This window comes from Ursus americanus, chromosome 20 (assembly GCF_024610735.1).
Source record: "Ursus americanus isolate L20-20 chromosome 20, mUrsAme1.1.p, whole genome shotgun sequence".
In the NCBI taxonomy this organism is placed as follows: domain Eukaryota; kingdom Metazoa; phylum Chordata; class Mammalia; order Carnivora; family Ursidae; genus Ursus; species Ursus americanus.
In genome coordinates, this window is record NC_142146.1 from 39,684,457 (window position 1) to 39,709,229 (window position 24,773).

The 24,773-nt window shown below is 36.3% G+C and overlaps 1 protein-coding gene across 1 annotated transcript; it reads left to right on the forward strand.

The window, feature by feature from the left end:
- On the forward strand, nucleotides 1-24,020 carry DIPK2A (divergent protein kinase domain 2A). The gene is made up of 3 exons (XM_045813375.2): nucleotides 1-1,061; nucleotides 16,083-16,386; nucleotides 21,127-24,020. Exons 1-3 carry the CDS (start codon nucleotides 405-407, stop codon nucleotides 21,456-21,458), a joined length of 1,293 nt encoding a protein of 430 aa, XP_045669331.2. The 5' UTR covers nucleotides 1-404; the 3' UTR covers nucleotides 21,459-24,020.
- Nucleotides 24,021-24,773: the final 753 nt, after the last annotated feature.

Here is a 24,773-nt window from a genome sequence, read left to right on the forward strand (position 1 = left end):
CGCCGCTGCAGCTCTCGCGCCCCGAGCGAGCAGTGCGCGTGCGCGCGCGCGCGCGCGGCCGCGCGGCCGTCGGGTCCCCGCGCTTCCTCCCCCCTCCCGCTCCTCTATAACTTGGTTGGCGTGCGGGAGGCGCCGCCGGAGTCGGAGGGCGGGGAGCTCGGAGGAGGGAGCTCGAGAGTTGTGGAGACTAGTGACTGGGAGAAGTCGCAGCCTGCTTTGGTCTGCTCCTTCCCGCTCCCCGTCTTTCTCTCTTACACACCTACTCCGCCTCCCGCCCTAGCCCGCGACCTCGCTCCTTCTCTCGCCCGGGGACCCCTTCCGGTCGCTCTCCGGGTTTCGGCGCGGCGGGGGCGCCCACGGGGTGCCCTCGCCCTCCGGGTGCGTGCGGACGGGCGGCGGGCGGGATGTGGCGCCTGGTGCCCCCGAAGCTGGGCCGCCTGTCCCGCTCGCTGAAGCTGGCGGCACTGGGCAGCCTGTTGGTGCTGATGGTGCTGCACTCGCCGTCGCTGCTCGCCTCCTGGCAGCGCAACGAGCTGGCCGACCGGCGCTTCCTGCAGCTCAATAAGTGCCCAGCGTGCTTCGGCACGAGCTGGTGCCGCCGCTTCCTCAACGGACAGGTGGTGTTCGAGGCGTGGGGCCGCTTGCGCCTACTGGACTTCCTCAACGTGAAGAACGTCTACTTCGCGCAGTACGGCGAGCCCCGCGAGGGCGGCCGCCGCCGCGTGGTGCTCAAGCGCCTCGGCTCGCAGCGCGAGCTGGCGCAGCTCGACCAGAGCATCTGCAAACGGGCCACCGGCCGACCTCGCTGCGACCTGCTCCAGGCCATGCCCCGCACCGAGTTCGCGCGCCTCAACGGCGACGTGCGGCTGCTCACGCCCGAGGCGGTGGAGGGCTGGTCGGACTTGGTGCACTGCCCCTCGCAGCGCCTGCTCGATCGCCTGGTGCGCCGCTATGCCGAGACCAAGGACTCGGGCAGCTTCCTCCTGCGCAATCTCAAGGACTCGGAGCGCATGCAACTGCTGCTGACCCTGGCCTTCAACCCCGAGCCGCTGGTGCTACAGGTAGGCGCGGAGCCCGGGAGGGGGGCGTCCTGCCGGGAGGGGCCGCGCGGGGTAATGGGAGTCGGAGAAGTGGCTCCGCTGGCGCCCGTTGCCGGGTTTGGAACTGGCCGGGTTGGGCCAGCCTGCGGGCGTGAGAAGGGGGCGGCACTGGGGGACCCTTGGGCGCTGTGTCAGATTGCGGAGGGCGACCCGGCTGGTGGAGAGTCTGTTCTTGGCACCTGGACAGGGGCGCATCTCGGATTTGACTGCGGATCCTTTAACACCAGAGGGAGCGCGTCTTGTATGTTCCCAAAATGTCTCTCCAGTGAGTTTCCTTGGGCTCGTCTCCCTGCCTTTCTGCTTCTATCCGCCGGGGTTTGGACTTCCACAGCGCGGTCTGTTCAGGAGCCCTTGGACCTTTCTTAGTTCTTCTCAAATGTTTCTATAACGCGTTTGCTGTCCCCTTTGGTACTCTTCGTGCCTGGCCTAACTTCGGCCCCCAAATCTTAGTTTTATTCTTTAGCTCCCTTACTTGGCGGATCATTGAGGCAGCTAATTTGGGGACAAGCTGGGGAATTGAGACTGTGGCCAGGTTAATCTGTTGAGCCGAGCCGTGCTTTAAGTGGGATTAGGAAGAGGAAAAAAGTAAGGCGTCGTTGGACTTGGGGCTGGGAGGATTTGAGGCCAACACGGACATTTTCATCCTCATTCTGTGACCTGCTGTATTCATCTAGTAATTTGGCTGCAGGAAGGAGATGAAATGTTAGGCCAGGGTGAGGAATAGGGGAAGGAGATTCTTAACTCTTGTCTAGTTGAGTTATTGGCTTTCTCGGGACTTTATTTTGAAAACAAACACATCTTTTAGGAGAGTAGGTTGGCATCTTTTTAGTGGTGACAGCAAAAAAAGAAAACCCAAGAAACTTGACCTTTGGAGTAGAAACGGAGTTTCTGCACATTCCTACCCGGCTTTAGTGTGGCGTCCTTGCATAGTGGTTCCAACTGTGGGGTTGTGACCCTTCCTGTAACTGCAGGAAGGTTACCTTGCTCCTTTTCCATATCAGTTTTGCTGTTTATCAAATACAAGAGGGGGGCATGAGTTAAAATTAATAACTAACTTTGGTATACTTCATGATCTTTCTGTGCTGCTGAGAATGTTACTAGTGGGGGGGTGTGGTTGTACAGGATTTTGGGTTTTTTTTTTTTTAATCTGAAGTGCAAGAATAGGAATGTATGGTATTCATTTATATTGCTTTCTTTTCTCAAGTTCTCCGCTGCCCAGTTTAGCTCAGAGAAACCAGCTTGGTTTGATTGAGTTCGACCAAATAATTTTAACACAAAATAAATACTTTGCCTCAAAACTTTAGTGTGGGTCTTAGTAAATTGTAAGCTACCATAGGATGTACCTAACTGGTTACATTTAAAGTACAGATTATATGTTAAACACTGCTCTAACAGTGAGTGGTGTATAAAACTGGTTAAACTTCCCTCTAAGAAATTATTTTATTAACTAGTTTCAATAAAACTAGTTAGTGTATAAAGCTTAAGTCCATATTTGTGATATACATTTGGCTTGAAAACTTTTTTTTTCATTTAAACTATCTTTTATCTTTGAGAAATAGATGTTTGTATTAGGGAGGTTGGTCCCTATAGAAAGCTTTAGCAGTGTATTTGCAGATAATCTGTCAAATTCTCTGGGACCCAAAAATTTAGTAAGGATCTGAGTAGTAGTACACATATTCTCTGCACTCATAATAGTGGGTGCCTATTGAAAGATTTTTATCAGGTAATTCTGAGTATTGGTTGTATTAGAAACAACAGCTAGGACTAATATTTTAAGAACACTGTATATCCAGTTCTTATAAAGACATCTTGGCATTTGATTTGCACTGAGGAAAATTTGCTTTATTTGGGAAGCTTTTATATTAAATTTTTGAAGTTTGAAGTTGTCTTGACATTTTCAATTTACTTTCTAGTTGAGATAGTTAAGTGTGCTTGTATCTTCTTTTCTGATTAACTCTTCCCTCAAACTTTGTTTTCATCTTTAGTGATTAACAACTTTTTAAGAAATCAGTTGTATTCTTGTAATTTAAACTTAGTGACAACATTGCTCTGAGTGGGTGCATAGATGGGATATAGGATAAGAGTTTGTTTTTAGTATGTGAGGAAATATATGTTAGCATGGTTAATTTTGACTTTTGTATACTGCATTTGAATTTAAGCAACCCAGTCCTGTTACTAGTAAGTGCTGTGTGAAATATAAATTTGAGGTCTTTAATACCAGTCAGTCATATTGGTATGTTTAATTTTTTACATGATGAACAAGCAAGTTGAATGAGACTTATATTTAAATAAATTTTCACAGAGCTGCTACTTTCTTTATAGAACCACTTCACCTGTGGGAAAATTAGTTAAGTATGAACAATGCAATTGAGGTTTGATGATGGAATAAAACCACTAAACTGAAAGGAATCTTAGAATCCTGTGATCAGGTACAAAGATTGTTACTAAGTCAAATCATGATGTTTGTTATTTCTGCTAACTAGGCAAATGAGTACAAGTTTGGTATTTATATGGGTTTCTGTAAAACTGTTAATAGCTATTTATGGTGGTGTGCGCTATTAATTAATAATAGAAAACCTCACTCAGATTTGGCTATTTGTGCATTTTGGTTCATGGACCTTAAAAAATATTTTTAAAGATCCAGGCATGTATTTTACAGCTTAAAGAGGAACTCAACATTTTTTTTTTCCAGGAGAGGGAGCTACTTATTGAATTTTTGGACAGTTGGTGACAAATTAGATTTTTTTTTATATTGTCCAAAAATTAACTACTTTGGGGGAAAAAAAAGTCTTTTGAACTGACTTCATCAAACTATTCTTAACAAAAGTTCCAATGTGGTAAACTTGCTTCCAAAATAAATATTTAAAAATCTCCTTTGATAGGTACTAAAGAAAGAACAGAAAATGTATATAAATTTTGCCCATTAAACTTGCCTCTTATTTTAAGAAACAATAACAAATTGAATTTTCTGTTATGCCTCGAAAGAAGACATGGAAGGTACTAAGTGTCTGTAAGACCTATTGTATGCATACCTTATCTATGTAAGGCTGTATCGGTCTGTAATACAGACTTGGCCAGAATGAAATGGAATGAAAATACAACTCTCTTCCCATCATTGAATAGTTTTATTAGCTTACAGTAGCTTATCTAGTTCAAAGGAAAGTTGTTTGGCCATAGAATTATCTTCTAAAAAAAATTTATAAACATCAAGCAACAAAATAATGCTAGAACCTTTATTTTCTACACTGATACTTTATTTCTTCACAGTTTTACTTCACCAGGAAGTATGTTTTAATTATAAGTATGCCATAATCCTATGAAGAAAATTGGAGAGAGGGACTTTGTTAATTTTTTATTGTGTAATAGCATACTTGAAATATTGGAAAATCAAGGTGTTGAAGTGTTGTCAAAATGTCAAGGTTATTGGTAAATTTTCTACCAATATTTGTAGTTACCTATTCTTGAATTTATAGAAGTTGTGTGTATTAGAGAAAAATACTGTTTGAATTCCTGAAGCCCAAACTATCTCTGACTTGATGACCTAGAGATAATGACGATGATCTTATTTATAGAAACAAAGAAAGCTCTTGTTTGTTTAGGATGGAGAATTTGGGGATTTGTTTCACTACATTTGTAGAACTTTGTCTTAAATTTTCTGAATCATGGTTTAAATAGGAGTTCCTTAATTTTTACAGTATGTAACTGTTATTACGCTATAGATTTTTAGCTTTTACTTCAATTCTTGTAAATAATATAGTACATGGAAAACACGTTATATGGTGCCAAATCCCTGTTAAGCACTCAGTAAGTGTTAGACATTAAATAAGGTAAAAGTAACTTTAACCATCTACTAGTTAATCACCTGTTTTGAAGCTTGTTTGGAATATGGATACACCTTAAAAATAGTTACGATTCAAACTATGAGCCATACCTTTAGTTACATTGATTTAGTCCATCCCTATATTACATGATGAATTTTTTACAGAAAATGTTGAGTGAATGTTGTTGTTTTGTCCTTAAAAATACTTCCTAAAGGAGATAATATTTTTAAGGTGTACTGCCCAAGATATGGTTTTTCAAGTAAATGAAAGACTATGGCCATTTAGCTGTCTTACTTTGGACAAGTTGATAAACTTTTTTATGGGACTGCTTATCTATAAAATGAGACTATTAGATTAGGTCCTTTCCTTTTTATCTCCAATATCCTGTCAGTCTCAAACCTTCGATTCGAGAAATGATTTTTTTCTACTTCTCTTCTGATTTGACTTTAACTGGTAGGTTTAAACTTCTAAAAGGGGAGTGGGGGTTTTGGTACTTGGTCCCTGCTAGAAGGTATGGGGAGGAGGCCAGGATAGATAACCCTGTTTTCAGGCTTGTCTTCCTCCCAAATTTTTACACACACTAAATCAGATGAAAACAAAACGAAAAAAAAAAACAAAAACCAGAGATTGCCTTTAAAGGAAAAAAATATGACGCTCAGTGTAGCCAAGTATCGTGGGGGGCAATGGCATTTTGAAAGGATGTTCCAGACTTTGTCTCAGGAGTTTCTTCGCAAGCACCCGCTTAGGGAGCCACCTACTTCTCTCCCACTGGATGCTACTGTGTAACTGCATTCCCAGATTTTCAGAGATGGTTCTGAGTAGGTTGTTCTAAGTAGAGCACTTTTTATCTAATTCATACCTTAAATCTAGGGGTTTTAGCGTTTTTCTGGTTTTTCTTTAAATCAGAGGTTTTATAGACACTTGAATGTACTTCATGAAAGAACAAAAATAATAAAATAATTCTGTGTACCTCACATCCAGAGACTTTTATTTTGGAAAGATTATAGAAACAGGCAATCACCCTTAGGATAGCACCACTTCCAGATCAGTGGAGCAAAATAATTTTGCTCTACTGGCCTATTTTCTGGATTTATTCATGTCTTCTCACCATTATTAATTCTGAGGTTCCTTCTGTACTTTGTCTAATCTACAAACTATTTTCTTCATATTTCCACCACACAGATCAGCACATATTCCTCACACATGTTGGTAGGGAATAAAAAGCTTACTTTTTGGGGATTTGCTTTCTAGACATGGTTAGTCAGTTTCTCAGGATCATCAGACTGGTTTTTATTTTCTGTTTTTCTGGTTTATGGTTTCTGGCCTACTTCCTGTATTGCAGTCATTGCTGCTAACTTCACAGAATTGCTGACATTTTTTTCTGTCTTCGCTTTTCATTCATTATGCATATATTGAACTAATATGACCTTAGGATATAGGCCCTGCATTTTCCCTACCATACAATGAACTTTAGTAAATAATTGTAAATTACTAGTATAAGATGTGGATAGTTATTCATCCTGGTCATAGACCCTGAAAGGTTTTAAATTATGTAATCAAACCTTCAATCCAATTTGTATGTCTTTATTAAAATAGATTCTTAATAGGAAGTTACCTGAAATACCTTTGAACCTGTAACCTTGGATTTAGAATCAGAAGAACTGGACTTTATTTGTTCATTTGGTAAATAGTTTGTTATAAGGCGATTGGATTCAAAGGATCTGTCTAGGCAGCAAGTAGTGTGCTGTGTAGGAGGTGGGTATAGAAATAAATAATTATAATCAGTATAGCATAATAAGCCCTATAAAAAAAACAGATACCTGCACTCTGTCAAATGATTCACTTAGGGAGAGACATGAGTGTATCTTTATAGGTGTGGATACCAAGGAGGATTTCATTGAGTTCTGAAGGCGAAGTGAATTTTTTTTTTTTTTTTAGATTTTATTTATTTATTTCGCTGAGAGAGAGCCAGTGAGAGGGAACACAAGCTGGGGGAGTGGGGGAGGAAGAAGCAGGCTCCCAGGGGAGGAGCCTGATGTGGGGCTCGATCCCAGAACGGTGGGATCACGCCCTGAGCCGAAGGCAGAGCTTAAGGATTGAGCCACCCAGGCGCCCCGCGAAGTGAATCCTGAAGGATAAATGGGATTTTGACCTTGGCTGGGGCCAGGGGGGACAGGTTGAGTGGTGGGGGCAGTATTGAGATAGCATTCTGTACTAACTCAAAGTTGTTGAATGGTCACTTAATGTTTTAGAGTCTTAGTTTTTTAATAAAATAGGAATTGTAATAGTTACCTATAACAAGATTGTTTTAAAGAGTAAAGGAGATAGGGTTTTTTGGATAATATACACAAAATCTCTTTCATTGTAGGTTTTTTTTTACAATATGTTACTACTTTGCAAATCAGCTTGTTTCGTTTTTAGATAGTTGTAGTTGAAAAGTTCTTTAGTACCTTACTTTGGGTGTGTGCCTTCAGCTCGCGTCATGATCCCAGGGTCCTGGGATTGAACCGCATGTCTGGCTGTCTGCTCAGCGGGGAGCCTGCTTCTCCCTCTCCCTCTGCCTGCCGCTTCCCCTGCTTGTGCTCACTTTCTCTGTCAAATAAATAAATACTAAAAAAAATAGAAATATATGCATTTTACTCTTCCTATGACAAACCTTCAAATGTTACCTTATTTACATGTATATACACCATAAATACCTATGTAGTTGCTGCTTCAGGTTATAGGTTTTTTGAATAGTAATTAAAAGGAGGGTTAGGGATTTGTCCCATATGAAGTACTTTGAATAAAAAGGATATTGTAGGAAATAAAGTTTAGATAAAGATTCAGTAATACAAAGCAAATAATTCAATTTTTCTCTAAGTTATTATAGTTTAATAATTCTAATTAGTACAGTAACAAGTGAGAATTTAAAAAAAATGATGAGTTCTGTTCTAATTTCTTAGGCTGAAGACACAATCTTAAAAGACAGGTCATCTGAGCTAGGTATGATGCTTCCGGGTCTTCATATTTTGCCTTTCTAGTGCACATTTGGAGTTTTAACTATGAAGTGAAAAGATCTGGCAAGACTTGTGTGGCATTGCTCAGTCATTCCAGGAACTGATCTAGATACCCTTAGGATACAGAGAAGATGGCAGGCCAGGACACAGTTTGTGCTGCCTTTGTGTTCTGGGACACTAGGTGTGGGTAGCAAACAAAAAACAAGGTAATTTCAGATTTTACGTACTATAAAAATAACAAGGCCGACTCCTCTAATGGAGAATTGGATTGGGGATAGAATACTCTAAATTGGGGATCAGGAAGAGTAACATTTCAGCTGAGGTGTAAATAATGAGAGATACAGCCAATGGTGTGAAGAACTGAGGGCAGAGTGTTTTTGAACAAGAGATATGGCAAATCCAGAGGAGTAGGGAGCACAGAAGTAGGGAAGCCTGGTAGAATATAAGATCATAGAGGTAGACAAGGATCATATCCTGTACAGCTTTGTAACCATGCTTAAAGAGTTTAGGATTTTTTTTTTTCAGGGCAATGTGAAACAATAGAAGTGTTTTTAGTAGGGCTTGATTTGGGAGAATGGATTGTAAGGTGTATCTTAAAAGCTTTTGCACAAGATTGTAGGAGAGTATAGTGGTTTGGATTAAGATGATTACAATGAAGGTTATAAAAAGTGGACAGAACCAATATATTTTGGGAAAATAGTTGACAAGACTTGCTGATGGGCAAAGGTATGATGGAAAGGGAAAAACACAGGTTATCTCCTGGGGGTTTTGGTCTGAGCAACTACTAAATAATTATTATGCTGTGGAAGCCCAGAGAAGGAATGGCTTTGGGGTAGGGGAACCAAGAGTTTTGTTTTATCTATAGCGAATTGAAGGCAACAACAGGAATACAAATCTAAAACCAGGCATCAGGTTTAACAGAGAGAGATACTGTGCTACTAGAGAATAGTTTGGTCTTTTTCGGAAGGGTGATGTTAATTCAGTTTATGTTTTAAAGGAACCAGGGAATAAGTTAGTACTTACCATTCTACTTGTCAGACTTGAAAGAAATTAAGTCTTGACTAAAGAAAGCGAGGTAGTATTCTTGGGTTATTGGGTCCAAAAGAAGTTTATTATGTTATATCCTTTTTCTTTCTTTGAAATTTTGTCTTATTGGAAGTAAATATTTGAGTATGGTGTTTGTAGATATGTATTTCAGTTTAGAGATGTGGACCACACTTGCTGATGTGATTGTAGGTAAGAAAGCACCAGTTGAGACAAATAGATTTATGCATATTTAAAACTTGTGGCCAAGTGATTTTTTTTTTTTTTTGGTGGGGGAAGTGCATTTCTTAAGCTATTTATTCTAAAAGGTTATTAATTTCTACCAAACTTATGTAGATTTTTTTTGTTGTTGATGTGTTTTGACATTAATTTCCAATTTTAGAAACAGCTGTTGGACATGATATTCAGTAAAAAAACATAACCTTGCTATTTTCAAGGCATTGCTTAATATTGTTGGAATTCTAGGTGGGTGGAAAATGGCATTCAGAAAATTATTTAATGAAATAAATGGAACATGTCCTGTAACTTGAAAATCTTGAGATTGTTAAGATTCTACAGTATTTACAATAGATTTTGGCCACTATTTAGCCATATAAATCAAGAAGCTAAAGTCTTAGAGAAATTTTAGCAAAAATTAGGTAACTATTAAATCATCCCAATAATTTTACTATATTCCCCGTCCAGACAGTTCACAAAACTGTGAACACATTAGTCTGTCACCAGTACAGTTGACTAATCTCTGTGAACAGCTGTTATAACATGCGTTACTACAATGGGATTTTGTTCAGATTTGGGCTTTTAAAAATAATTTGAAACTTAAATTGAACTTTTAAGCATTTTCTATTCTTTGATAACATTAACTTTCAATAAGTATTCTCAAGTTTAAAGTAGTGTGTGTTCAGAAATGCCAGTTCTGTAGAAAACCTATAACCAGATTTTAGATTTATGTTTTGATTATTAAAGAGTTTTTTTCAGGTCAGCTTCTTTTTTCTAGGAATGTCCTCCTTTAAAAAATTAGTCTTGTAATACATCTTTTTAAGCAAGCTACAAAGTTATGTTCCTTTTAATGGAATGTTGTGAGGTAGTACATGGCTATAAAAAATTTTATTTCCTGTATTAAAGGAAGTATGATCTTTTACTTTTTTAAAAGATTTATTTATTTATTTTAGAGATTATTTAGAGCATGAGAGAGGGCAGGAGTAACCATGGGTCGGGGAGGCAGAGGGGGAGAGATTTCTAAGCAGACTCTGAGCTGAGTGGGAAGCCCAACACGGGCTCGATCTCACAACCCTGGGATCCCAAACTGAGCCAAAATCAAGAGTTTGACACTTAATCCACTGTGCCACCTAGGTGTCCTAATCTTCTAAATTTAGCATGCAAACCCTACTTTTGGTCATGTAGGGAGGGGAAAAAAAGAGTAAGTCACAAGTTCTAGAGTTGACCTCCTACATTGTATGTCTTTTAAAATGACTGTGTTCTGACATAATAGAATAAAATGACCTTATTAATCTGGTAGGATAGTGGTTATTGATCAAAGGATATTGTGATATTATAAAAGCTTGTAGTTTTTTTTTTTAAAGGATAACATTATATATCACAGGATATTTGTTAATTCCAGTATGTGCAATGTTTCTGAATGTTAAGACTTTTTGTTTGTTTTTTTCAAAGAATGTATACCATGTTGAGTTTGTGTTTTATTCTGTAAGTCCCAGCATGATCTGGTCCCTACCTCCCTTTACAGACTCTATTACCTCAAGCCATTTCCTCCTCATTCATTTTTGTGAAGCTACTGTGGCCTTTTCTTCAGGACTGAGAAGACTGCTTCTAACTCTTCTATGGCCTGGAACATTTTTACTGCCCCCTCCCCAGTCTGTCTAATATTATACTCATCTTTTTGATCTCAGCCTAAGTAGCACTTCCTTAGAGAGGTTGTCCTTTACCACACAATCTGAAATAGGTCCCTACTTCTCTTTCTCAGCATACTCTACTTCATAATTTGTAACAAGTTATGTAATTTATAATTTATATGTATTTAATAATCGTTCTCCCAACTCAGGTTGAAAAAACTTCCTGAGAATAGGGACTGTTTTATTTACAACTGTTTACTTAGCATTTCATGATGGTGTCTAGAATTTTTTAATACAAAATTTGTGTTCTCTTCATTCCACAGTGACTCGCTCACTCCCTTAATTCCACCTGCTTATAGTAGTCAGTGAAATGGAGGTTAACCTATAATCTCTTATCTGCAATTCCGAATTTAAAAACCTGTAGAAACTAGGGTTTGTCAAATTTTAAAAAATATGAAAACATGAGACTTATATGCTTTATCCCATCTAGGATGTATAAGCTTACGTTATTTTCACAGTATAATATGTCCCAGATTCTCAATAATATGAGTATGCAATATATGCAGTTGCCTTTCCAAAATTTGGAAACTTCTGAAACAGGAAGATATTGGATTGAGGGATTGTGCTAGCCTGAGTTTACCTCTTTATCTGTGTGACTTTAGGCAGATCACTTAAACTGTGCTAGAAAGATTGAACTAGATTTACAACTCATGTAGTTCCACCAACTCTAGAATTCTTAGATTTCACATCCCTGTTATAAACCACATAAACTATCATGATGGTTGGTTTTGATCAATAAATAGATGATAGATTACTTCAGCATTTAGAGTTTATTTTGTGGTGCTTAACTATTATAAATGAAAAGCAAATTACGATGTTGAGTTTATGTGTATACATATTATCAAATTTTAATTTTTTTGTATTTTTAATGCTCATGGATGCCCTATACATTTTTCATAGCATTAAGCCTTCTTAAAGTTTGTAGCTAATTTATGTATTACACTGTAAATTAGAAACTACTAGAGGACAGTGATGATGCTTTTAGGTGGTTCTTGACTATATTTGGAAGATGTTTGTTATTTGTAGATGACTTTCAGTAAGTGATATGAAAATAAACATAACTCTTGATGAATATCTGGACTTCTTATTTAGTGGATTTAAATAGGAAGTATAAAATGTTTTGGTAAGCAATTCTTTATAAAGTAGTATAAATCTGCAAAGTACATTTCATATTCTTGGTTCTTGGATTGTCTTGATGAATATATACAAATATTATATATTATTTGGTACAAATATTATTCCAGTTTTACAGAGGAAAAGACTAAGCTCTAAAGTTTTATTCTCATGAGATGCAGAGTGAGGGTGAACCTTCAAGCTATCCTTGTGATTTCAAGTCCATTATTTACTTGTATATTCTATTGTCTTTTAAATATACAAATTTTATAAAATGTTATATACCATAAAGAATAGAATTATTTAAATTTTCTGACCGTTAATATTGAGTGTGTACATTTTATGTCACCTTCATTTCATTTTCTCTTAAAATGGAAGATGACCTTAGTGGTTTTGTTTACTTATTTCTGAAACTTTGACTTTAAGGTACTGTCAATGCCTGTAATATTATTAGTATTACTTGAGTTTTATGGTATCCAAGAGGTAGCTTGCAGTTTTCTGTTACAAAAAAAAAAAAAAAAAGAGAGAGAGACATAGTGATTTATCTTAGGTTTCATATTCAAAATAGTTTTTATTTTATAAATTAACTGAAGGCATTTAATATTTCTTTAAATATTACCAGGTAACCATGTTTATCTTAATTCTTAAATTTCCATTTTTAGTTTTTACATTGGTAGTAATAGTCATAGAATTTTTCTTTGGGTGCTCACCAATTTAATTTTTTTTTTTTTTAATTCCAGTGATGGAAAGGAAATACATAATTTTATAACTGTTTTGTACCTTTGTACAATTTTAAACTAATAATTTAGTTTTAAAACTTTACCTATTATACTTCAATGTACATTCAGCCTGATGTAAAACCCTTAACAAATAATTGGAGTACCTCCGGTAAAGTTAGAATTTAAACCATTCTGAATTTAAAGACTCCATCCTTCAAATGAAAAAGTATTTGTACATATCTTTTCAATTGTAAATAACTCATTAAAATACACACATTTTATGTCCAATTACTTTAAACTATGTGCCTATTGTTGTAGGCAATTTGAAAATCTGATTTTAGGGGGCGCCTGGGTGGCTCAGTCATTAAGCGTCTGCCTTTGGCTCAGGGCGTGATCCCAACGTTCTGGGATCAAGCCCCACATCAGGCTCCTCTGCTGGGAGCCTGCTTCTTCCTCTCCTACTCCCCCTGCTTGTCTCTCTCTCTGGCTGTCTCTCTCACTGGCTGTCTCTGTGTCAAATAAATAAATAAAATCTTTTAAAAAATCTGATTTTAATATTTGTTTTTAAATAAAAATTGTGACTCTCTGCAATAAACTTATTATCCTAGTTACCCTGGGGTTTTTTGGGTGTTTTTTGTTGTTGTTTGTTTTGTTTGTTTTTTTGCCCTGGTGGAGTTTGGTAAGCAGAAAGTAAGTTGTGTTTCTCATTGCTTGATAAATTTAACAAGTCCACGCTGTAACATCTTAAAATTTTGTCAAGCTCTGCTTGACCATGGTAATTTGGTTCCAAGCCAGAATTGTTTTAAATAAAAATTATGTTTTGGCTTCCTTTGAGCATTTTCTTTGTACTGTAGTGTGTTCAATAGAATTATTTTCCCATTAATGAAATCTGACTATTTTGATTATACTATGAAAAATTCTTGTCATCTGAGCTAGTAGTATGGATTCATTTATTAAAGTTCTTCCAAAAGATTAAGTAGCAAACTATATGAAAGAATTATAGTGCTCTTCCTAAAATGAGGCATAACGGGATTTCAGTTAACATTGTCAGAAATCACTGTATGAATATAAAATTGCTCAGTGTGACATTTGTTCATATATTTTATCCTTTTCTATGAGGGACTTGGGTAATGAAGTGTATATTTGACTGTCATTTGCCAGTTGGAAAGGCTCCAAAAACAAGGAGGCATTTGTACATGTGCAGATGTTGGCAGGGTTCCCTTTTCTCCTGTTGTTAAAGACCATTTTATTTTCACAAAGATATGTTTGTATCTGTTCTACAGTATGGCATGTGAATAATATACCAATAATGTATGGAGGAATTTTTTGTTTTACTTTTTGTGGGACAAAATTATATAATTTCATATATTACCAATTTTTAGTGCTTTCCCTTTTTTTTTCTTTTAATGTCATGGACTTTGTACATGAATACTTCTGGGAAATAGTTAAATCTTTTGTAATTATTTGTATAAATTTTCAAGGTTGAGGAGGTATTTTAAAATTGGGAGAAAAAGTTGAAAATAAGATGATTAGCAAACAGGTTTTTGCAGTTCACATTGGACATGAGCAGTTTCACTTTTCTCAGTACCCAAAAGAAATAAAAAATTCTCAGGTATAAGATGAAAAATGTGCTTCCCTCTTCCTTCTTGCTAAAGAATCAAGATGTTGCCTTTGAATTAAAATTGAATCAATTCATTTACTATATTTAAAGATTCAAACTATCATATCTAAATTTTTAATTTATATAATTAGTGTTTTATCGCAAAACTGCAGATATTAAAATTTAAAAGAAAGTTACACATACAAAAAAACAAGTACAGTTACTGTGCATTTTATAGTCATAGTTGAAAGGAAGCACAGATGAAAGTAGGTGATTATGGATCAAGTTTAGTTTTAAGAACATTTTGTTTTAAAGTTGATAAATGTGTTAATATTAAGGATATTATTGAATTTTTTCAATTTTATGAAAGTTCAGCTACTAAACTTAACATATTTATTTGCATAAGCAGTCTAAGAAGAAGAGCCTCATCTCTAGCTCTTTAAATGTATGTAGATTAGGGTGCCTAGGTGGCTCAGTTGGTTAGGCATCTGCCTTTGTCTCAGGTCATGATCCCAGGGTCCTGGGATCAAGCCCTGCATTGGATTCTCTCCTCAGCAGCAAGTTTGCTTCTCCCTCTTCCTCTGTGATCTCTCTCACTTTCTCTGTCTCTCTAATAAAATCTTCCAAAAAGAAATGTGTGTAGATTGTTCAATTTTAAGCAATAGAAGTAATCTGTATTTATATTCTGCCGTGTTTTGCTCTGTTTCCCCTACAGTGTTTATGTAAATATCATTTTATAATCCCCCCCATTTTAAGGAAATGGCTTCCTCTATACTTCCTCTAGTTTTCCTCTAGTCATGTTATCTTCCAAGAAGTTGTTTAAAACATTACTTCCCATCCTTTTGTACCACAATGCTCGTTTTGTAGGTGGGCACTTTGGCACTCTAAAGTATCTTAGATAAAGCCTGACATTTAAATTTAAAGTAACTTGTTCATCAACATGAAAGACTTTTGTTTTAGGATGTTAATTTTCCCAGTGGTTATAAAATCCATTAGGAAAGCTTGCTAAGATTAGGAGAATAAATAATTTTAAAGTTGAGCTAAAGATGAAGAGAAATACAGTGGTAGTAGAAAGGGAAACAGGACTGACTTGGGACCAAAGGTACTTGAGTGCAGGTTGCACCAATAGGATATCAGATTGCTCTTTGAAACACTTCTATAAATCCCTCTCTGAATTGTATCCTTGCCTGCTTGTGACTAAGTAAGGTCTCTATTAAACACTCTCTTAGGACCCACACCACTTCCTAGTAACTAACGCTTACTATACTCAAAATTATTTGCTTAGTATGTGTCTTCTCTTCTAAAATTTTTATTTTAGAGACCCTCTGTTTAGTTCCCTCTTAATTGCCAGCACAGCACAGTGCATGGTGCCTGGTAAATACTTGCTGGCTAATAGGCTTGCAGTGCTGTTCATTCAAAAGGAAGGATGGTTGACTGTATTTACACCAAGTCAAAAAGATACAGGAAAATGTAAATCTTCCAGATTTGGTAAGAAGGAGGGTGACTTATGGTTCGTTGATCAGTTTGGTTCTGAAATTTATGATAAGCAGGACTTATTCTGTTTTAGCTTTATAATATAGTTACGTATTTAAATTTTTTTTCAGGTCCATAGTAATGGTATGAATTAGAAAATAAATCAAATTTATCTCTCTCCAACTCCTAAATATAACAAGAAATCCAAGCACGTGTCTAGTAATAATCTTCGCTGAGAGGATCTGGGGGTAGACCTAGAATATCTTCATCAGAATCTCTTATAATATTAAGATAATTCTTTTGTAGAGTTTTCCATCTGATGAAGGTTGGCCATTTGCAAAATATCTTGGAGCTTGTGGAAGAATGGTGGCTGTAAATTATGTTGGAGAAGAATTGTGGAGTTACTTTAATGCACCATGGGAGAAACGAGTTGACCTCGCTTGGCAATTAATGGAAATAGCAGAGCAGCTTACAAACAATGACTTTGAATTTGCACTCTACCTCCTGGATGTCAGCTTTGACAATTTTGCAGTTGGTCCTAGAGATGGGAAGGTAATCATTGTGGATGCTGAAAATGTTTTGGTTGCTGACAAAAGGTTAATTAGACAAAGTAAGTATATAACTTACATTTGCTTCTTGTACACATTTTTTATGTCAAACCTTACATTTGCTTCTTGTACACATTTTTTATGTCAAACCTTTAATTTCCTTCTTAGATGGAAGCCTTACTCTTTGTTTTATTTGACCTGTATCAGTAAACGCAAACCAGTTCATTATGCTTGTACTCTTAATCACAATTTCTCTGTATTTAGTAAAATATCCTTTGGACTCAAATGGACACAGATATACTGTGTGTGTGTGTGTGTGTGTGTGTGTGTGTGTGTGTGTACACATGTCTTTTTCTTACAGTCCGCTACATTCTGTGGTTTAGGAGTGCAATGCAGAGTTGTTTTTATGTAGTTACAGACTACCAGAGAAACTTTCTGCTCTCATGGAGGTCTTATTTGTGTGGGATCACTTACAGTGATGTTCTGTGTTCCATTGTTCTGTGGAGTCCCTATGGTGATTTTTTTTTCTTTTAACCATTTAGATGATTTCTAGCACGCAGATCCCTACTTTGACTTGACATTATTACATCTTACCAAAACTTTGCTCTCCATTTATTTGTGAGCTTGTCATGGAATAAGTGGGCAGACTGTCTGAAGTGTTTTGAAAATTAAATGCCACAGGCATTTTAAAGTGTCAGGGACAAAGCCTGTAACTGTATAACTAATTTACTTAATAAAAGAAACTGAAAGGTGGTTGTTCTATGGTGAGGGTCTTATATTTTTAATCCCCTCTTCTCCTGTCATATGAGGATCTTTTGATGAACTGGGACCAAAAATGTGTGGCACCTGGGGAATACAGTGAAAGTAGCAGCAATTTATTAGGTTGACACTTAGGTTTTGCCTGATCTTATTTTGATCCTGTTAAATACTTGATTTTTCCCAGTACCTTGTTTTGATTCCATACTCACCAAACTACTTTCTTATTATTTCTTGACTTGCCACATAGATCCTCCCACAGGGAATAGACACCCTGCCGGAGTGCTTTATTCTCCACTTACTTCTTCCTACAATTGTGAATGTTGCAGCAGCTTACACCATCCTTTTCTTTGTTACAGTGTACAGTTCAGTGGTTTTTAGTATACTCACAAAGTTGTGCAACTTGCTTAAACTTTTAAAATTTTCATTTCAGTGTTTGTAAAAATAATTTCTTGTAATTTTTTAATGCAGACATTCTTGGAATACATGTCACAGTTTTATAACAACTATTTCCTAATCTTGGATTAATACAACTACACAAATATATTCATACAGTGAGCATTGCCCCAGTGATACTTTAGCTGTGACCAGTTCTTTTCAAATGTCTCATGGTAGAGTTGTATAAATATCTACTTTGCAAAACCCCATGTTTATTTATTCACACTCTTTTCTGAACTCTTTGTAGTAAATGATCTTTATTTTCTCCTTCACAGGGAAACTGAGATTTTGCTGTGGCAACTCCCTCCGGGTCCTTCCCTTTATTATCTAAACTAGTAAAAACAATACACATTCATGCCTCTATTTCAGACAGAGTAGATCCTTCTCTGGGAATTTGTTGCATTAGTTATCTTCAACTTCCCACTCCCTCCTCAAAATCCAGTTTCTCTTCCTTCCCCATAAACAAGTGTGTCTAAGGCTTTTTCTGCTTTCCCATGCTTTTCAGCTGTTGTTAGAAGTGTTGCTTACTCTGCCTTTTTCTACTCTCAGCCTCCATTCATTTCTCCACCCATTAGAACCTGACGGAGAATTCTGCATTACCATTAGTAACTACCTAATTGCAAAATTTATGAAGTGACTGATTAGTAACAACTTCCTGAAATTCTTCCATCCTTTGGTTTCCTTCTACTCACATAGTTTCTTTCTTAAAACATAAATCTGATCTTTTTTTTATAAAAATTTTTTATTATGTTATATTAGTCACCATACAGTACATCCCAAGTTTTTGATGTAAAGTTCCATGATTCATTACTTGCGTGTAACACCCAGTGCACCACGCAATACGTGCCCTCCTTAATACCCATCACCAGCCTATCCTGATCCCCCACCCCCCTCCCCTCTAAAGCCCTCAGTTTGTTTCCCAGAGTCCATAGTCTCTTATGGTTCATTACCCCTTCTGTTTACTCCCGCTTCCTTCTTCCCTTTCTTCTCCTACCGATCTTCCTACTTCTTATGTTCCATAAATGAGTGAAACCATATGATAATTGTCTTTCTCTGCTTGACTTATTGCGCTTAGCGTTATCTCCTCCAGTCCCGTCCATGTTGCTGCAAATGTTGTGAAATCGTTCTTTTTGATGGCTGAGTAATATTCCATTGTATATATGGACCACATCTTCTTAATCCAGTCATCGGTTGAAGGGCATCTCGGCTCCTTCCACAATTTGGCTATTGTGGACAATGCTGCTAGGAACATTGGGGTGCTTTAATTATCTCAGAGAAGCCTGAAATGTCATAGGTCCCATCCCAGATTGTATCCAAGAGACTAGGAAAGAATTTACCCTTCAAACGGGTTTGCAGGAGCAGTCCTTAGAACAGAATCAGGTTGTTTTCTGTTACATCATTCAAATGCTGAAGCTCCTCTTCACTAAAAGAAAGCAAAAACATTAATTTGAAAAGATATATGCACCCCTGTGTTTGCTATAGCATTATTTACAATAGCCGAGATATGGAAGCAACTCAAGATGAATGGATAAAAGAGGAAGTGGTGTGTATATGTATGTGTATATATTTATATACACATACATAATGGAGGTTTAGGCATAAAAAAGGATGAGATCTTGCCGTTTGCAACAACATGGATAGACCTTGAAGGCATTATGCTAAATGAAATAAATCAGGAAGAGAAAGACAAATACCATGATTTCACTTATGTGAAACGTAAAAAAAAAAAAAAAGAAAGAAAAAACAAACAAAAACCAGACTCTTAAATACAGAGAACAAATTGATGGTTGCCAGACGGAAGATGAGCAAAATAGATAAAGGGGATTAAGAGATACAAATTTAGAGTTACTAAATAAATCGAAAAGATGGAAGTACGGCATGAGGAATATTGTCAATAATGTAATAATGTATGGTGACAGCTAGTGACTACATATGGTGGTGAGCATTGAATAATGTATAGAATTGTCAAATCAATTTGTTGTGTATCTGAAACTAACAATGTTATATGTTAATTATATTTCAATTTTAAAAAGTAAGAGCTTAAGGCGAGCCAATTTTTAAAAATTTTGTAACATATTTGAATGTGAATGTTTCAAGCAAAAGTAGACTAAGTAATGTTCTCTGTGTACAAAAGAAACATTAAAGAGAAAGAAAAAAAGAAAAAAGAAAAAAAAAAAACCTTCTTTATCAGGGCCCAGCCTGCTTCAGTTTTAATATCCCTCTGTCTACTGCCCTTGATGCTTCAGCCACAATGGCCTTTTGGTTCTCGAATGAACCTTTTTGCTCCTGGGCTTTTCCGTATGCTGTTTCCTCTGCCTAAAATGCCTCATCTGTCTTCCATATACAGCTAGCTACTTGTCCTTTGAACCTTAGCTTAAATGTTACACTTGACCACTATATCTACTGCTAGGGAAGGTTGTTTCTTTCATAAACCTATCTATTGTTTATTTCTTTTGTAGCATTTCCCACTATTTATGATAATGTTTATTTATTTAATGTCTATTTCACATACTTGATAGTAAGCTAGTGAGGGCAGGAACCATCTATTATTTGTTTACCAGTATATACCCTTGCCTGCCATAGAGTAAGCATTCAAATAATTATTTGCTGAATGAATGGGTTTTTTTCTACTAACCTCTCCTCTGCCAGTGCCTTAAGTTCCAAGATTCTGTCCTGTCTTTGTTTCTTTCTTTCCTTTCAACATGCTTTCCAATATAATTCAGCTCTTCTCTTGGCTCCATTAAGCACTTGTATATTGATGTGTTCTATGTATACTGTACCTCTGACTTCAAAGTCCTAAGTTTCAAGTCTGTTTCTAGTTGCATTGTGATATACCCACCTGAATACCTTGTAGTTACTTTATATTTACTCTATATTTGTATATAAAATGTTAACACTATTATGTAAATAATATCTGCCTTGTCATCCAATTAAAACCTTAAACTTTACTCAAAACTTCTACAGTTTGGCTTTTTTTTCCTGACCATTAGTTACTATTGTCATCTTAGTCCCTCCAGTCTTCACACAGTTATCTTTCTATAAAACAAATCATGTTCATGACCACATGAGGTTCGACCTATTTCTCTAGGCTCATTTGTACCTTCTCCCTGGGTAGCTGTCTCACAGTTTAGCCTCCATGAACTTATTGGCTCCCGAATCAGTTGGAAAAAGCCCTTAAGTACATGCTTTTGCACATACTTATACTGGGCCTAGCATACTGTTTTCCCACATTTGTTTTCACACTTGCTTATTATTTAAGACCTAAATCAGATGTTCTCTATGCAGCTTTCTACAGCCCCAAGCAGAAATACTGCTTCCTCTGTACTCTTGTAGCCTTGAGTCCTCTGTATGGCACTTTCTTTATGCGATGGAAAGTTTCCATCTAGACTAAACCCTTCAGTAGTTACAGACCTTGTCTGATCTTTCGCCTGGCATTGGTGAGCTCCCACTAAGTGTTTATATATAAATCAATAAATTTCAATGTTTGAAATTATAATACAATTTAGGAACAAATAGTATTGTGTTAATTAGTAAACTGTTGTATTTTGGGAACGAATGAGAACTCTTTTAAAATGTATTTTTCTTTTTTGCTCTTCCCCCTTTTACAGATAAACCTGAAAATTGGGATGTATGGTATGAAAGCAAATTTGATGACTGTGATAAGGAGGCTTGCTTATCCTTTTCAAAAGAAATTCTTTGTGCTCGTGCAACTGTGGACCACAATTACTATGCTGTTTGTCAGAACCTCTTATCCAGACATGCCACCTGGCGTGGCACTTCTGGAGGACTTCTTCATGATCCACCAAGTGAAATTGCCAAAGATGGCCGACTAGAGGCCTTGCTCGACGAATGTGCCAACCCAAAGAAGCGCTATGGCAGATTCCAGGCTGCAAAAGAACTGCGTGAATACTTAGCACAATTAAGTAACAATGTGAGGTAGTCTATGGTGAATTTTTCTTTTCTCCATTTAAATAGCACTGGCTAAAACTAAACCACCAAAAACTATCTGGAAAAATGAAATTTGGAAATAATAACATTCAGGAGATGATAAACTTGCACTGATATATCTTATGTTAACATCAGAATAAGACATTACTTCAAAAATCTCGTGATGCTTCTGCAAATAAGTTTGTTCTTACACTTTGGAGACTTGAGCTATCATCATTGACTGCTTTGCTCCCCCGAATGCCTGAGTGGATTAATGAATATTGTGAAGCTATTGGAAATGAGTCTGATAGTTACATTGGCTTGTGTATCAAAGGGTACTTGGTATTTGACTTAGTTTGCTTTACTATCATGATTTTGTGAATCTCTTGCATTTACTTTGAATGTCAAGTTAGATGGCCTGTTTTATAGGCCACTTTTTCCTTCTAAAGTATAGGTGTTTTTCTCCCCTCATTTTTATGTTTTTTATTAAATTTTACACATTCAGGTTATTCTAGGTGTTTATTTAAATTTGAACTAGTTTTTGTTCAGTGCTATGCGGTACACATTTACTGTTAGGGCAAGATTCCCAGGTTTACTGTATTTTCAGAGAGCTGAATATTTTATTATGTAAATACTTTTCTCCCCTCTTTCTGTGGTTTCACCATTGCATGAAATCATTCAAGGTTATTTAACAGTTATATCCCTCTATGCTTATAATTATAAGTGTACACTAAACACGAAGTTTGGCATATGTTACAAAATGTCATCTTGTCCTTTTAAAGGCTTTAAGAAGAGTATACTAGCAATCTCCACCTTTGTGTTGATGTTGATTGAGAAAAAAACAACACAGTATTTTTTAAATGCTAACTAGTCCAAGATAGTAATGCATATGCCAAAGAAATGTTAGATCTAGTGTCATGATTAGATTTTAAAATTGGTCACCTACGTATTCTTATTATCACGCTTCCAGTACTATAACTCTGTGATTACATTCAGATCTTCCTGGTTATTCTTTTATGTTGCAAAGGTAAGCTGCTTCCAGGCATACGTGACTTAAAGATATCCTACCTTATATCCATTTTGGAGAAATTAACATGGTATAGTCATCATTTGAGTTTAATTGGGCATCAAAACTTTTTATTTATTGATGGACTAGTAATTTTTATTGAAAAGCATAGTTTAGCCAGTATGCCCAACTTGGTCTTCATTACTCCATTGTTAAGCATCAAAACATCAAATTTAAGTATGTGGATAAAAATTAACGAATGTGTGAAATTTGTGGGCTATTTTTAAAAGTTACAATATATAAATTGACTATCACTAACATAGGTGATATGTATATATATTTTTTAATTATCGCTTTAGCTTACAGCAAAGTTTGGTGTAGTGCGCAGTGTTTAGTTCTAGACTGACCTTATTCTAAATCAGAAAGTGATTAAAATATGCACAACCAAAGCCAGGTTTTTCTTTTCTCTTTCATTCATTCAGCAACTATTTATTGAGCATCAACTCTGTGCCAGGCACATTACTAGCTGCTACACACTGTCTAAGCGTGACATATGGTTAAGTAACTTTACAATGATTATCAAATACTTTAATGTAGGTATTTCTTGAGATAGCATTGAGTTAGGATGGTTCATTCATGTTATTTTACTGTTGTGAGGTGCATTCATGTTATTTAACTGTTGTGATAGAAATTCTACTTGTACCATCTGTAACTGGGTTGCTACAAAAAAAGCATGATGAAATCAATAATGTTAATCCCAGTATAAAAACTGGGAGGAGAAGGATAAGGTCTCTCCATTATAAAAATAGATTGCATTATGTTAATTTTTATACATCCATATATTACAGATATCAACTAGCCCTCAAAGAAACATTTAAGTGCTAGAAATTTTACTAAGCTGACTTTGTACAACTTCGGAAAACTTTTGAGGGGAGCAGGTAAAATTATTTGTCAAACATTCACCACTTAGAACTTCAAGTAAAATACACATTTTCAAAACAGAGCACCTTTTATATTTGATAAGTGTTCATTACAAACTTTAGAATGCCAGTCACAGAGGGTTGTCTTTATGTGGCTTAGCAAACATTTATCTTACTTTGGAAAAGTGATTGTGATTGTGGAACAGGAAGTGAGAAAACACTGCCAGCAGTGATTGCTACTGGAGGTAGTTGGTTACAACTACCATTTCCCCCATGAGATTATGTGGAATTTCTTTTATCTCTGGAAAAAGTTGAGAAGATAGTAAAAGAATTAGGAATTTTAAATTACAGGGAAAAATATGTATGTGAAAAGCAATAAATATTTTGTTCACTTTGCTATCAAGATGTTCACTATCAGATATTTATTATACAGCAGCAATTTATATTTTTAATCATTGCCCATTAATAGACACAGTAAAATATTTTTGAATCAGACATTTGGGGTTTGTATGTGCATTAAAATTGTCTTTTGTACTGTAAGTTACTGTTTAATTTGAATATTTTATCAGAACTGTCTCCCTGTGCCTTTATAATATAAAGTTGTTTCTACAACTTTTAATGATCTTAATAAAGAATACTTTAAGAATCACACTTTTCAGACTATCTCTTAACTTCAAATATCTACATTTTTTTGAATGGAAAGTGAGGTTGTGTAGATAAGTTATTTTTTTTCCTCTTGCATATATTTTGATATCATTTTCAGAAACTATCTGGTTGGCTGTGTGCTGGACTTAAGGTTTGTGTGTTTTGTTTTTCTGTAGTAAACTTTTCTCTATAGTAGATAACTTTTACTGCTGACATGGGAGTTTTAAAAAAATGATGGAATTTTTCAAATGTATACAAGAGAATAATATAATGTACAATAGTTAACTATGGTTATACTAATTTCAAAAGTTAGCAACATGTGGCCAAACTTATTTCATCTATGTCCCAACCTACTTGACCCCAGGTTATTTGGAGCAAATCTGAGAGACATTATTTGATTCAGAAGTACACATTTCTCTTCCAACAAAATCATAATACCATTTCACATCTAAAAATTAACAGTAATACTTCAGTATCACCAAAGCAGGAAAGCTCTAAAATACCACTGTCTTTTCTCAAAAGCTCAATATCTAGCTGCAAGGGTTCTAAACTGCTGGCTACCTACATGGAGTTAATTTGATGATGAATAAGGATAATAACTAAAATGGACCAAAAAATCATAACTATGTAAATTATGCATTCAAAATGTTAATAGCCAACAAAGACAAACCAATTCAGTCACCTCTGGAAGGATATTAGGGAATTATTCTGGAAACTGGTAACTTGGAGACCAGGAAGCATTCATCCTCCTCATTAT